This window comes from Nyctereutes procyonoides, unplaced genomic scaffold (genome assembly GCF_905146905.1).
Source record: "Nyctereutes procyonoides isolate TBG_1078 unplaced genomic scaffold, NYPRO_anot_genome, whole genome shotgun sequence".
NCBI classification, from domain to species: domain Eukaryota; kingdom Metazoa; phylum Chordata; class Mammalia; order Carnivora; family Canidae; genus Nyctereutes; species Nyctereutes procyonoides.
The window spans coordinates 72,032,023-72,047,645 of NW_026575146.1; the positions used below are offsets into that span (position 1 = coordinate 72,032,023).

General features: G+C 48.2%; 1 protein-coding gene across 1 annotated transcript; it reads left to right on the top strand.

The window, feature by feature from the left end:
* The first annotated feature begins 1,302 nt into the window (after positions 1-1,302).
* KLK6 (kallikrein related peptidase 6) lies at positions 1,303-10,030 on the top strand. Its single transcript, XM_055311907.1, has 6 exons — positions 1,303-1,579; positions 1,981-2,028; positions 2,334-2,490; positions 5,717-5,964; positions 7,075-7,211; positions 9,332-10,030. Exons 2-6 carry the CDS (start codon positions 1,983-1,985, stop codon positions 9,482-9,484), a joined length of 741 nt encoding a protein of 246 aa, XP_055167882.1. The 5' UTR covers positions 1,303-1,579; positions 1,981-1,982; the 3' UTR covers positions 9,485-10,030.
* Positions 10,031-15,623: the final 5,593 nt, after the last annotated feature.

The following is a 15,623-nucleotide window of genomic DNA, read 5'->3' on the forward strand; positions in this document are numbered from 1 at the left end:
GTCTCTCCCTACATGCTGAATCTCATCAGAAACCCATCCATGTCCCACTGGCTTCCCCACTGCTCCCCCACATCAGCCTCCCCAGCTCCCCAGGGAGCTAATTCGCTTCTGAGCAGAGGCACACTCCTCTCCTGAAAATGAAGGGGAGGCCAGGGGAGGATAAGCAGACCAAAATGTAGAGAATGTCCACAGAGACTCAGAGATTTGGGAGAAAGACAGAGAGAGAGATACAGAGAAAAAGATAGGGAAAGAGACAGAGGGACAGAGACACAAGTAGAGCCTGAGAAGAACACAAGAAAACACGAGAAAGAGAGAGAGAGAGAGAGAGAGAGAGAGAGAGGAGTGGAGACACCCCCACCACGGCCAGGAAGACAGGTGGACAGCGAGACCGCAGAGGTGGGCAGGCTTGGAGCAGGGGAACCAGGAAGGTCAAACGTCCTGATATCCGGGCAGATGTGGATGGGCCATCAAAGGACAGCAGCAGGACTGTCAGACAGGGACAAAGGAAAGCTATTGACGCAGGCGCCCGCCTGCCCGGAAGAGAGGTTGAGAAATGGAGCTGCTGGGAGCATGGCACTGAGTGCTGGGGGCGGACAAAGCCCGATTGTTTGAGGCCCCTTTCCCCACAGCGCCCCAGCCCAGGGCAGGGGCGGGTGCCAGCTGGGTGACACATGCTTTCTCACTGGCTGCTGTCTACAGTGGGGACACGGAGGTCGTCAGCGCCCACAGAGGGACTTACGGGCAGGTGCGTGAATCACCCCAACTCCACTGACCCAAGCGGCCGGGTTCTTAGTGCCTGCAGGCAGCAGACCCAGGAGTGAGGGTCTGCAGGGCTAGAGTGGTCACAGACAGAGGTGGGGGGATTCCTGCAGGCCGGGGGAACTATTTACTCGCCTGGGTGTTGGCTTTTGGGTTCTCAGACACCTTCTTGCTCAAGGACCTAGAGAAGCCTACTGACTGAGAACTAGCACCCATCTTTCCTCATTTAGCCTCGAAAGTGCAGATGCCCAGGCCCTTTTGCTGAAGGTCTAGAATTTTAGGCCCTCTCCCCTCCTGCCTCAGACCCTGGAGTCCAGGCCCCCTAGCCCCCTCCTCCCTCAGACTTTGGAGTCCAGGCCCCCAATGCTCTCAGGGCCTGGTGCTCACCTCCTGGGAAGCCCGGTCAGGGGTCATCAGGAGCAAAGCCACGGGGACATGGGGATGCAAGGAATGTGTGTGGGAGGTCTGGGTGAGGAGGAAAGGGTGGGGCAGCCTCCTGCCTCAGGAACCTGGGGAGACAGGGGTTAAAAGGAAGCACCAGGAGTGTCTGGGGGCAGGAACAGCCTCTTCCAAGGAGGCCAGGAAGCCCAGGTGTCGGTCTGGCCTGGGCCCCACAGCCCATACATCCTCTGCTGTCTGTGTCTCTGGCTCTGGCTCCTGGGCATCCTCTCTGCTGGGTCCCGTCTCTCCCCATAACTCCCTGCATTTCTGACTTTGTGCTTCTCTGTCAGTCTGCCTGTGACACGTGCTGTGCCTGCCTCAACCCAAGAACCCCTCGTCCAGGAGTCCTCTGGGCCCCCAGGCAGCCAGCTCCCAGCAGGTAAGATCACACTGCACCCTAGAACCTCCAGGTATGAGGTGAGCGACAGTGAGCTCAGAGCCAAGGTGCAGAAGAAAAACCCCATGGGTAGGGAAGAAGCTCAGAGCCCCTCCTGGGCCACCCCCTCCTGCTGGCAGGCAGGCACACTAGAGCCCAGAGAAATAAGAGACTTATTGAGAATTGCACTGTGAGCTGCAGACCACCACATGTGGTTTTGGGTTCTTACTCAACCTGCCTTAATGGGACCTGAGGATGGAAGATAAGGTTAGAGTGACAAGAGGCCAGGGGAGAGATAGAGGTTAGGGGTCAGGAGATCATGGAGGCTGGGGAAGGAGGGGTGAAGGAGGGGCCTTGAGGGGGTCTGAGACAGGGACTGAGGAGCATTTGGTTTCCCTTCTCAGGAATGGGCATGAAGACGCTAATTCTGGCAGTGATCCTGATGGCTGCAGGTGGGAAGAAAGAGGATGGGATTGGGTGGTTTGGGGGGGCGCTGCTGGTGGGAGAGTTTGGAATTGGGATTCACACACGTATGGAGGCAGGGGGTGCTTGGAGTGAGGCAAAAGTGAGGGGCTAGGTTAGCGATGGGGGTGCAGACAGGAAGGAGGTAGAAGTTGGTCTGGAAGGTGGGGAAGAATTTGAGGGTGGGGGTGGGATGGAGATGACTTGGACCACTGGGACAGCATTGGGGCCCACTGTGGGGGATCCTCCTGGTGTCTCCAGAGCTCGTCCCTGACTCAGACCCTTCCTTTCTCAGCCTGGGCAGAGGAGCAGAATAAGGTGCTGCATGGTGGACCCTGTGAGCAGACGTCTCACCCCTACCAAGCTGCCCTCTACACGTCAGGCCACTTGCTCTGTGGAGGGGTCCTCATTCACCCGCTGTGGGTCCTCACCGCTGCCCATTGCAAAAAACCGTGAGTCTCCATGCCACATGAGTGAGGAGTGGTTGCAATGAGACCCCTGGGGGGCGTCTTGCAGATTTCAGGCAGGAAGTGATACATACAACCCCCTGTCCCAGCACAAGGCCATCTGATAACCAGGTTCATCTGGGCAGTACTTAAATGAGCACTAAATAAGTGTCAGGCACTGTCTGGGGCCCGGAGGGTATAGCGGTGAAGAAAAGCAAAACTGCTGCTTTTATGAACTAACCTTCTAACTGGGGAATCAGATGGTGCAGGGCCTGCAGGCAGCGATGCAGCAATGGATCTCATTCTAAGTGAAGGAGGAAGACACTGGAGAATTTCAGTCAGGGAAGCAGCAGATCTGATTTACATTTTTTTTTATTTTTATTTTATGATAGTCACACAGAGAGAGAGAGAGGCAGAGACACAGGCAGAGGGAGAAGCAGGCTCCATGCACCAGGAGCCCGACGTGGGATTCGATCCCGGGTCTCCAGGATCGTGCCCTGGGCCAAAGGCAGGCGCCAAACCGCTGCGCCACCCAGGGATCCCTGATTTACATTTTTAAGAGCACCCTGGCCTCCATGTGGAAAGTGGGCTGGGCAAGGGGGAATGAATGACCTAGAATGATGGGATGATGGCTTGGACCAGGGGGTGGAGGATAGTTGAAAACTTTTGGAGGTATTTTGAGACCAGCAGGACTTGGTGGTATGGGATGGAAGAGGCAGGGCTGACCTGCAGGTATAGGACTCGAACAAGTGGATGTTCTGTTGTGTCTCTCTGAGATGGTGGGAGAGGGAAATAAAACCAGTTTGGATATGGGCAGAGGAGTGTCAGACATTTTGCTCTAGCCAAGGTGAGCCTGAGATACCAGGGAGGTATCCAAGAAGCATGAGGGTAGGCTGCTGGTGCTCAGGAGAGAAGTCAGACCTGGAGGTAAACATGAAGGGATCATCCACAAATCCTGTGTATTTAAACACAGGACGGGATGAGATCATCCAAAAAGTGGGCATAGGTAGAAAAGCATAGAGGGACCAGGACAAATCCTCAGGGCACTAATGATTACTAGTTCAATTAACAGTTGCCATTTTGTTCAACACTAACTACCAGCCAGGTGCTGAGTTAAGCAGTTTATATATGTTTCCTGGAAACTCCACAATGAGAGACTCCTTGCCCCATTTTGCAGATGAGGACATTGAGGCTCAGAGAAGTAGTAAGTGGCAACTCAAGTGTTTGGAAACTAACAGGTGCCACTCCCTACTGTGGGGGGAGGAGAGGGGTCTAATCACGCAAGGTTATGGACTCAACAAGTACCCTCAGGATGGTCTTCCCCACCCTCAGGGAGACCCGGCATTGCTCCCACCGTTCTAATTCATCCATTGGCGCACATTGATCAAAGCACCTGCTAAGTGCCAGATTTGAGCTGGGCAGTGGGGATTCAGCAGTGGATGAGAGAAATGCAAAGTCTATGCCCTTAGGAACACAGAAGCAGAAAGGCACAGAATGATAGTTATTTAACTAACAAGCCCTTGGAAAATCATGTAATTACAAATTACCCTAAGTCCAGTGAAGGAAAAGAAGAGGGATGGCTCCCTGAGAGAAAAGAACAGAGAAGTACCTACTTTAGATGGAAGAGGGTATCAGGAAAGACCTTCTGATGAGATGAAGTTCAAGCTGAGGCTTTGAAAATGAGAAAGAGTAGACAAATGAAGAAGGGGGACGAGCGTTGAGGGCAGAAGAAATGCAAGGACAAAGTCCCTGAGTTTGAAATAGTCTGGAGTGTTCTAAGAAAGTTACAGTGGGACAGAAGATGGTGGAATGAGTTTCATTCAAAAGTAATGGGGAGCCAAGGGAGAATTTTGAGCGAGGCAGTGACTCTTTTGATCCATTTCACAAATATTTGTTGGATATCTATCATAAATACGATAGACACAGGTATAGGCAGTGAGGACACTGTATCTGAACAAAACAAAATTCCCATCTTGATATTCTAGAGCTGTACCACCCATGTGGTAGCCACAAATGGCCAATTAAATTCACAATAAGAAAAATGCAATGAGGGATCCCTGGGTGGCGCAGCGATTTGGCGCCTGCCTTTGGCCCAGGGCGTGATCCTGGAGACCCGGGATCGAATCCCACGTCGGGCTCCTGGTGCATGGAGCCTGCTTCTCCCTCTGCCTATGTCTCTGCCTCTCTCTCTCTATGTGTGACTATCATAAAAAATAAAATAAATAAAAATAAATAAAAGAAAAATGCATTGAGATGACAAATCCAGGAGCACGTGTCAAGTGCTCAGTAGAGGCCTATGTCTAGTGGCCACCATATCAAACTGCAGCATGACTGAAGAAGTTCTATTGGACAGTGCTGCTATGGTAGGAGGAGAGACAAAAAAGTAAATATTTAACAATACATATATAGTATATCAGATGGTGATGGTAGGTTCTGGGTGGCAAAGAAAGCAGGAAAGAGAGATAGGACTTGCCTGTCAGGGTAGCTATTTGCATTTTAATTGGATCATCAAGGAAGGCCAGACTGAGAAGGTGACATCTGAAGGAGGTGAGGGAGGAAGCCATGCGGATATGTAGGGGAAAGAGTTGCTGGCAGCAGGAACAACCAGTGCAAAGGCAGTGGGGTGAGAAGATGACTGCTGTGTTCAAAGAAAGGCAGGGAAGCCAGTGTGGCTGGAGCAGAAGGAGAGAGGGAGAGAGTGGGAGGAGGTGATATTTGAGAAGTGATGGGGGCAGAATATGCAGGACTTTGTGGGCCAGGGTGAAAACTTCAGCCTTTACTCTGAATGAGATGGGAGTCATGGGAGGATTCTGAGCAGAGAAGGGACAAGAGGAGGTGAGATATATTATGTTGTTAAAATTTCTCTGGCTGTTTTGTGGAGGGGCAAACACAGAAACAAGGAGTCAAGTGGGATAGCTACTGCCATTGTTCCAGTAAGAGATGATGGCGGTGGGGGAGGCGAGAAACGGTCATATCCTGGATATACTTTGGAGAGCTAAAAGGATTTCTGGGCTGCTTGGATGTGAGGCATGAAATAAAGAGAGTCAACAATAGTCTCCAAGGTTATTCTGAAAGGATGAAACTGTCCTTTTCTGAGCTGGGAAGATTGTGAGGGGGACAGGCCAGATGGTTCGTGGTGCACCAGGCCACCGCCATCTCCCATCACAGCCCCTTCTGAAGTCTTGGCTGCAGCCATGGACTCCAGGTAAGACCGAGCCCTCCTCTTTCCCAGGAATCTTCAAGTCTACCTAGGGAAGCACAACCTTCAGCAAAGGGAGAGTTTCCAGGAGCAGAGCTCTGTTGTCCGGGCTGTGGCCCACCCTGGCTACAATGCTGCCACTCACGACCAGGACATCATGCTGTTGCGCCTGGCTCGACCTGCCAAATTCTCTGAACGCATCCAGCCTCTCTCCCTGGAGCAAGACTGCTCAGCCAACCACTCGAGCTGCCACATTCTAGGATGGGGCAAGACAGCAGATGGTCAGTAGTGGCAGGGTGACAAGGAAGCAGGCCAATGGGTGATAGGCTATGCAGGAGGTGGGCTAATGGTGAGGACCAATGGGGCAGTGTGTCAATGGGGAGGGGAGGCAAGTATGGGAGTTGTGTGAATGAGTGAACAGCCAGTGGAGAAAATAAACCCATGAGTGAATGGTATGGAGAGAGAGGCTGTGAGATGAAGGATTGATGAAGGGGAGGGCCAGTAGGGAGATTCTAATCCAGAAGGAGGCCAATGATCGAAAGGGACCGATCGGGATGCAAAAATGATCAAGAAGAGATAGTGGAGGAGGGACTAATGGAAGAAGAGAGATCAATAAAGCAGGACAGCCCCCTGAAAGGTATGAAATGAAAGTGCAATTGGGAGAAGAGAGTGATAATGGAGAGGAACCAACTAAGGGAAGGGTCAGTGGTCAAGGGGAGGTACTAAAGGAAGGACGGGGGGAGGAACAAGTCCCATAGGTCACCAGGAACCGTGGAAGGTAATTGGGCCGGTGAGTGAAGGGCCAAAAAAGGAAGGTGGGCCATTGAATGAATGGCCAATAGGAAGAGAGAACCTAGGGGGGAGGGCGGTTCATTTAGGAAAGGACCAATGTGGGGGGTGCACGTCTGGCTTAAGGGCCAGTAAGAAGGGAGAGCCAATGAAGGGGAAAAGGGACCAGTTAGGGGAGGACCAATGGTCGTGTGTTAGCCAATCAGGATGAGCCAGTGGGAAAGAAGGGTCCAACCATGGATGAAAGGGTGGAGGAGGGACTAACAGAAGAGAGTCTAGAGGTGAGCTGGAAGTACTGAAGAAGGTGAGACCAGTGAAAGAAACAAGTAGAGGCAGGTCCTAAGAAAAAGAGAAAAGCAGTAAGAAATGAGGACTAGTGGAGATGGGGCAATTAATGAGGAAGACAGGCCAATGGGAGGAAAGAATGATGTAAAGAGGGACCAATTGGGAGCCAGGGCCAATGGAAATGGGTTTTTATGAATGAAAGACAAATAGGAAGAAGGAAACCAATGGGATATAGGGACCAATAGGGGAGAGAGCTCACTGGGGAGGACATGCGGAGGACAGGCTGTGAAGTAAGCCTGGCTCATCTCTCTCTGCAGGTGATTTCCCTAACACCATCCAGTGTGCATACATCCACCTGGTGCCCCGTGAGGAGTGTGAGCGTGCCTACCCTAGCCAGATCACCCAGAACATGGTGTGTGCGGGAGATGAGAAGTACGGGAAGGACTCCTGCCAGGTGAGGTCACCGGGACCTTCCAGTTACAGAGCCGACAGAGACAGACCGAAATAGAGTTTTACGGAGACATGCTGGGAGAGGATTCCAGGGAGAGAGTCTCATTGGGACACTCAGAGACACAGCCAGGAACAGGCAGAGGTATAAAGGCAGCCAGCAGAGACAGGAAACACAGAGACAAGGATGGAGATAGAGATCAAGAACCAGAGAGACGCAGTAAGGAAGCAAGTGGTGTGAGGGGTCTGTCCCTCCTCAAACAGAGGACTGTCCTGTTTGGACATGGCCAAGCTCTGGAGGCCGGTGGATCGCAGCTGGGGAGAGACAGGGCTCCGTCCCCACTCCCAAATGCTTCCTGTAACTTGAAGTTTTTGTTGTTGTTGTTCCCCATCATCCACTGGGTCTCTCCTATTTATGCCAAAATTTACTCCAGGGCTTTGAGGTCTCTGAAGAGACAGAGCTAGGGACAGTGATACACAGCAAGTCAGACATGACAAAAAGGCTAGCAGACAAACCCCAATACCTAAGCTGTCTTTTCTCTCCCCAGTTTTGTTGAGATGCAGTCAGCATACATACATCGGTGTAGAAGTTTCAGGTGTACAATGTGATGTTCCATGTCCTGTGGAATGATTGCCATGGTCAGTTAGCACCCATCATGCAGAGCAAAGCAAAGCAAAACAAAACAAAGCAAAGGTGCTTCTGGATGGCTCAGTTGTTTAAGCATCTGCCTTTGGCTCAGGTCACGATTCCAGGGTCCTGGGATTGGGTCCCATGTCGGGTTCTCTACTCAGTGGGGAGCCTGCTTCTCCTCCCTCTGCTGCTAGCTCTACTTTTGTGCATGCTCTCTCACTCTCTCTTAAATAAATAAATAAATAAATAAATACATACATACATACATACATACATACCTAAATAAATACATAAATAAATAAATAAAATCTTAAAAGAAACAGAAAAGAAAGATTTTTGTCCTTTGCGATAAGAGCCCTTAGGATATCCTTTTTTATCTATGTCTCTGCCTTTATTTATTTTTTAAATAAAATCTTTTTTTTAAAGTATTTTATTTATTTATTCGTGAGAGGCAGAGAGAGAGAGAGGCAGAGATACAGGCAGAGGGAGAGGCAGGCTCCATACAGGGAGCCGGATGCGGAGCTTGATCTCAGGACCCCAGAATCCCGACCTGAGCCAAAGGCAGGCGCTAAACCACTGAGTCACCCAGGGATCCCCAAGCTCTTAGGATATCCTATCTTAACAACACTCCTAGTTATCCCACAGCAGTGTTGACTGTAGGCACCACGCTGTGCATTAAGTCCCTGGTATTCACTTATCTTGTACCTGGAAGTTCTTCCTCTTTTTAGGTCTCTTTTTCTCTCCTTCTGTCTCTTTACATGTACATTTACACATATAAAATAACTCTTATATGAATAGATTTATATAAATATAATAGAAATGTAAAACTGTGCATGCTATATATTTTATGTATATATATATATAATATATATATTTCTCTCTTTCTCTCTTTCCGCCTCACTCTGCGCCTCTGCTTCTCTCCACACTTCTCAGTCTCTGTTATTTTTTTTTAAAAGATTTTACTAATTAGACAGAGAGAGAGAGAGCAAGTGAGAGAGCACAAGCAGGGGGAGCGGTAGAGGGAGAGGGAAGAGCAGACTTCTGGATAAGCAGGGAGCCCAAGAGCTCTCAGTTCTTGTACTTAGCCTTTATTCTTTCTATTTTCTTCTCTTGATGCCTCTCTGGGTCACAGTGTTCTCTCTGTTTTTCCCTGTTTCTGAGTTTTCCTCAGACTGTCTCTATTTTCCTGTTTGTGACTTTGTGTGTCTGTCTGTCCCTAAGTCTATCCATCTCTGAGTGTCTCTCCTTCTCCCTCTCTACATGTCTCTGTGACCTTCTGTCTCCCTGTCTTTCTTGCTTTCTTTTTTAAAATATGCTATTTTTAAGTAATTTCTACACTCAACATGGGTCTCAAACTCACAAACCCAAAGTCAAGAGTCACATACTCCACCTCTGAGCTAGCCAGGCGGCCCTGTCACTCACTCACTCTCTCTGTCTCTCTCTCTGTGTGTGTGTGTGTGTGTTTCTTTATCTGATTCTCTCCCACTTTCCCACAGGGGGATTCTGGGGGCCCACTCGTGTGTGGAGACCGTCTCCGAGGCCTTGTGTCATGGGGTAATGTTCCCTGTGGATCCAAGGAGAAGCCAGGAGTCTACACTGATGTCTGCAGATATGGCCACTGGATCAGAAAAACCATTCAGGCCAACTAACCCTGACATGTGACATCCAACTCTTGACCTGTGGCCCCCACTTGCTGGCTCCAGAATATACCTGATCAAGACTTTGCCTTCCCTCCACCTGCCCAGATCCAACCCTTAATGCTTAATAAAAGCAGTGACATGATAGTACAAATTCACCCTAATTATACCCCAGCCCCATTCTTGCATCACTGGGGACGAGTGGGGACATGGGCTAAGGTCTTACCCCCACCACTAAGAGAATACAGGAAAACCCCTTCCAAGCGTCTCTCCCACTTTGGTTATTCCATGGGCTCTACTTCTTCCTACAGAGGAGTGGTCACAAGTCTGGCAAAACCTGAGTTGGAATCCCAACTCTGTCTCTTGCTGGCCCTGTGTACCCTGGGCAAGTACCTCCCTTGGCTGTGTAGATTCTTTAATCTATAAATTAAGGATAACAATAGTATATTCCTCATAGGGCGGTAATTGTTATTGGGAGGATTCAATATTTCCAACATGTGAAACACATACAACAGTGCCTGGCACACTTGAGTAATAAAGTGTGGATTTTTATTATTAGCATTGTTTTTTGCTTTTATCCCACTTCTGCCTCTCCAAATTCCAGATATTCTGGAGTTCTCTTTTACAGCTCAATTTCATTTTTTCTTCCCTCCAGGAAGACAACAGTGTCTGTGTACAGTGTCCTGTACTGGCCTTCATGGTGGCTCTCTCCCCTTAACTCCTTCTGTAGCAGTGAAAGAAGTGGAGGGAGAGGACTGGGAGACCACACTGTGTATGGGTAGAGGGTGGGATAGAAGATGGGAGAGCAGAGCACGGGCCAGATCCCAAAGGACCTCAGACTCCAGGTTGAAATGATAAGACTTTTTCCTTAGGGCAGTGGGGAGCCGTGGAAGGCTTGTGAGCAAGAGCAGCACTGGGACCTTGTATGGGATGGACCAGAGGGGAGATACCAGAAGTCAGGGAGGAGGCAGAAGTGACAGTGCAGGGAGAGAAGAGGGCTGAGCTGGGGCTGGGTGGTCTGGAGAAGGAGGCTGCATATGAGATCACTGTATGGAGAGGGTTGGGTGGATGGCGTTCTCATAGAGGGAATGACCTGTAGAAAGTCCTGGTGGTGTGAGAACACCTGGCATGCCCCAGAGATGGAGAATCATCTAGGATGGTGGAGCACGGATTTGAGGTGGGAGAAGTGGGTGGCATGGCTGGAACTGTAGGTCAGTGGAAGATGGTGCTTTGAGTGCCAGAAAAAACACTTGACCTCAATCCTGAGGGCCTTGAGAAAACAACAGGGTCAGATCTTGCTGCAGTCCATTTCAGGGCACAGCAATGAACAGGGGGGAGGAGAGACTGGAGTTCCCCCAGAGAAGTGAGGGGAGCACACAGGCCCAGCTGGACAAGGTCTCAGGCTTCTGCATGCTTTCTGGGCTCTCCCACCAATGGGCATCACGCACGACCCCTAACTGATATACACCCTCTATCCCCACGTGCCAGGCCTGTCTCTGTCTCCAGAGAACCATTCTTTTCTTACAACCTCCTCCTCATCATCTGTGAAGAAGGCAAATAACTGCTAAGCCAGGTGTCCTCCATGTTAGGGGCTCTCAGAGAGAGGGTGAGGGAAAGGAAGTCCTATATGAGGGCTGGATTTGGGAGCAGAGAAATATTTAGGAACAGAGAGAGAATCAGAGACAACAATTCATTTGTTTCGATACTTATTGCAACCTTATTTTTGCCCAGCACAGTGTAGAATGAATCAGATATTAAACAGAGCAACCGGATCATAGGAGATATTCAAAGTCAATTGTGTGTTATTCTACAATGGGAGTGTTATGTGGTCTGAAGACAGAGGAAGTATTTTATTTTTTTAAAGATTTTATTTATTTATTTGAGAGAGAGAACAAGTGAGAGAAAGCAAGAGCAGGGGGAGAAGATAGGGAAGAGGAAGAAGCAGACTCCCCACTGAGCAGGGAACCCTGCAAAAGTCTGATGAGGGGCTCCATGCAATGCGGGGCTCCATCCCAGGACCTCAAGATCATGACCTGAGTCAATGGCAGATGCTTAACTGACTGAGCCACTCAGGCACCCCAGAGGGAGTATTTTAAAAGAACCAAGTTCTTGGGACTTCATCAAGATAAAAAGCTTCTGCACAGCAAAAGAAAAAAAAATTTTTTTTTTTGCAAATGACATATCAGATAAAGGGCTAGTATCCAAGATCTATAAAGAACTTCTTAAACTCAACAGCAAAGAAACGAACAATCCAATCATGAAATGGGCAAAAGACATGAACAGAAATTTCACCAAAGGAGACATAGACATGGCCAACAAGCACATGAGAAATTGCTCCGCATCACTTGCCATCAGGGAAAAACAAATCAAAACCACAATGAGATACCACCTCACACCAGTGAGAATGGTGAACATTAACAAGACAGGAAACAACAAATGTTGGAGAAGATGTGGAGAAAGGGGAACCCTCTTGCATTCTTGGTGGGAATGTGAACTGGTGCAGCCACTCTGGAAAACTGTCTGGGGGTTCCTCAAAGAGTTAAAAATAGATCTGCCCTATGACCCAGCAATTGCACTGTTGGGGATTTACCCCAGGTGCAGTGAAATGCCGGGACACCTACACCCCGATGTTTATAGCAGCAATGTCCACAATAGCCAAACTGTGGAAGGAGCCTCGGTGTCCATCGAAAAATGAATGGATAAAGAAGCTGTGGTATATGTATACAATGGAATATTCCTCAGCCATTAGAAATTACAAATACCCACCATTTACTTCAATGTGGATGGAACTGGAAGGTATTATGCTGAGTGAAAAAAGTCAATCGGAGAAGGACAAACATTATATGGTCTCATTCATTTGGGGAATATAAAAAATAGTGAAAGGGAATAAAGGGGAAAGGAAAGAAAATGAGTGGGAAATATCAGAGAGGGAGACAGGACATGAGAGATTCCTAACTCTGGGAAACAAACAAGGGGTAGTGGAAGGGGAGGTGGGCGGGGGGTTGGGGTGACTGGGTGATGGGTACTGAGGGGGGCACTTGGTGGGATGAGCGCTGGGTGTTTTGCTATATGTTGGCAAATTGAACTCCAATAAAAAAAATAATTAAAAAAAAAAGAACCAACTTCCTCCATTGCAAAGGTCTTCAGATTTGGACAAAACACACATGTCTTAAGAACCAAAACAAGGTGAAAGTTGATCAAATCACGTGATGGCAGGGAGTGGCTGATTTTTATGTGTATGTGGAAATATTAAGTCACGTGAATAGCCTGGGTCCACCTTGACCAGCCTCTTCAAAGTTGTGGATGATTAATAGGGCCATGAAATGTACCAGAGTCACCCGGAGGAACCAGTCAATGAATGTCCAGAGCAAAATCAACTTGAGTTAATTAAGAGAGCATTATCTTCTTTAATGGATACTATGAATAACAAACACTTAACTTAGTGTATGCCAGGTGCTGGTCTAAGGGCTTTATATATTAATTCATTTAATCTTCATAGCAAACCTATGAACTAAGTGTCTTTATTGTTCCAATGCTACAGGCAGGGAAACAGAGACAGAGAGGCTCCACGATTTGCCCAAAGTTTCACAGATAGTAGGTGGCCAAGCTGGAATTTGAACTCCTGGGCTTTGGAGTTTCAGTTCCTTGAATGCTCTGCTGTAGGGTTAGCATTCTCTCAATTCTGGTACGTTCTCAAGCTGAGCATAGATGCGTTTAAAGTCTTAACGTGAGGGGTACCTGTGTGACTCAGTTGGTTAAGTGTCTGCCTTCAGCTCAGGTCAAGATCTCAGGGTCCTGGGATCTGAACCAAGAGTCAGCCTCCCTGTTCAGCAGGAAGTCTGCTTCTCCGTCTGCCTATGTCTCTGCCTCTCTCTGTGTCTCTCATGAATAAATAAATAAAATCTTCTTTAAAATTTTAAAAATTAAAATTCTCCTTATAATCTTTTTTTTAAAGGCTTCACGTGAATCTTCTCTTGAAGCAGAATCTCTACATGTTAAGCTGCTTGTATGTCTAAGAATTTTACCTGTTATAGGGACGATATTCTGACTACAGCTTGAAATGAGTCATTTGTCTGTGGTTTTGAAGTTGGAGTCATACCAAATTTATATCCAGTGCTGGATACTTGAAAGACTATCATGTCGATCATATTTACAAGTGTACTATACCTAGATGTATACATTTTCCTAAATGTTCTGGGAGTTTTGTTTAAAAATCGAAGGGCTCCCAGAAGAGATTGAGTGTGTTGGTTTTAAAAATGTAGTTTAGGGATGCCTGGGTGGCTCAGCAGTTTAGCACCTGCCTTCTGGCCAGGGCCTGATCCTGGAGTCCCAGGATCGAGTCCCATATTGGGCTCCCTGCATGGAGCCTGCTTCTCCCTCTGCCTATGTCTCTGCCCCCCATTCCATGTCTCTCATGAATAAATAAATAAAATCTTTTTTAAAAATGTAGTTTATTTTTTTAAGATTTTATTTATTTATTTGAGAGAGAGAGAGAGCGACAGAGATAGCAAGCCTAATGTGAAGCTCCATCCCAGGACCCTGGGACATGCCCTGAGGCAGAGGCAGATGCTTCACCCACCAAGCTACCTAGGTGCCCTAAAAATATAGTTTAAAATGTTTGAACACACTTAATTAACTTAGTTTGTAAATGAGACAAACATTATTGTAAAGACCTATCTAGAATAGAGAGGCATGTCTAGAATGAAAAAGGTTGTAAGCCAGAAAGATTAAAAAGTGGGTTGCTGGATTTGTCACACTTCAGTGTTCGATATGAATTGCATTACTCAAAATAAACCTCAGAACAGTACCCCCCCCCGCCCCCGTACACTGAAACCAGCCTCAAGGGCTCTAAAACCTCTGTTCAACAGCTGCCAGCTTAACAGAAGTGAGCAATACAGCTCAGTTCTGCCCTCAAGGAATGTGAGTTCCACAAGGACAGCAGGATCTCTGGGAGTCCTTGTCCATTTTGTTCACAGGTGGACCTCAGTCTGGCACATAGTGGGTGCCCAGTAGATAGGTGTTGAGTGAGTATTTGGCTCTTACAACCCATTGGGTCAGGAATTTGGTGACACAGCTCGAGATGGATTCAGAGAGTCAGGGCCAGATAGAAAGAATAACTGGAATGAAGAGGTCAGGAGAGGCAGCTCCAGATGGCTCAGGACTGGTGAGAGAGAAGCCACCTTTTGGGATCCCCACCCAGTGCCCCATTTCCTAAAGGACTAGGAGCCACCCACCCCCTATCCTGGCCTCTTGGCCTCTTTCCCCATCAACAGGTGGCCTGGCCCAACCCTGTCACCCACGCCTGGCTGCACCAGCCCAACCAAGCCCTCTGCAGGAGGCCCCTGGACTGGATGCCTGCCCCTTTCTGCCCTGTGGTCCTAGCCTCAAGGTGAAGGGCAGGAGGAGAGATGAAGGATCCCTTTGGCCCCGTGGCTCAAGTCTTCTCTACCCCAAATACAAGGCAAGGGAGTCAGAAGGACACAAACATGCAGAGATACAGATACTTGGATCTGGTGACAAGGGGTAGGGGGAGGGACAGAAGGATAGAATTGTGCAGGTGCAGAGGCAGAGACAGAGGGATATTGAGAAAGATAGAGTCACAAGGGAAAGAGAGATAACAGAGAAGGAAAAACACAAGAAAGATCCTGAGGTATAGAGAGACACAGCTGGAGAATCATAGACACATAAAGGGAGCGATGGATATGCTCACTATCGGTGGTGATGGTCAGGCATATGCATGTCAGAACTCATCAAGTCCTACACAGTAAATGTACAGTTTTTTGCACCCTGATTCCACTTCAATGCTGTAAAAAAGAAAAAAGCAGAAGGAAGTAAAGAAAAATAAGACGAGAATTCTAAGGTGTGTTTGGCATATGCACCACTCAGAATCATTAGAAAGAGAGAGAGAATCAAGAGACACAGATAAAGGCAAGGGTTAGAGACACAGGAAAATAGAAAGTGAGAGACAGAAATAGACGGGGTTGAGACACAGGGAAAGAGATAGTGATCCTAAGGCAGAGGGTAAGGAGATACTTGGTGGGTGCTTTATGTCGAGAGAGGCTTGGAAAGATTCAGAGGGAAGCAAAAACAGAGAAGGAAGCCTGTAAATGCTTGAAAAAACAGAGACAAAGTTGTGAAGATGATAAGGCGA

Coding starts and splice junctions, on each gene's coding strand:
- KLK6 (XM_055311907.1), top strand. CDS start 1,983: ATGGGCATGAAGACGCTAATTCTGGCAGTGATCCTGATGGCTGCAG. Junction 2,491..5,716: donor GCTGCCCATTGCAAAAAACC/GTGAGTCTCCAT, acceptor CCTCTTTCCCAG/GAATCTTCAAGTCTACCTAG. Junction 5,965..7,074: donor ATGGGGCAAGACAGCAGATG/GTCAGTAGTGGC, acceptor CTCTCTCTGCAG/GTGATTTCCCTAACACCATC.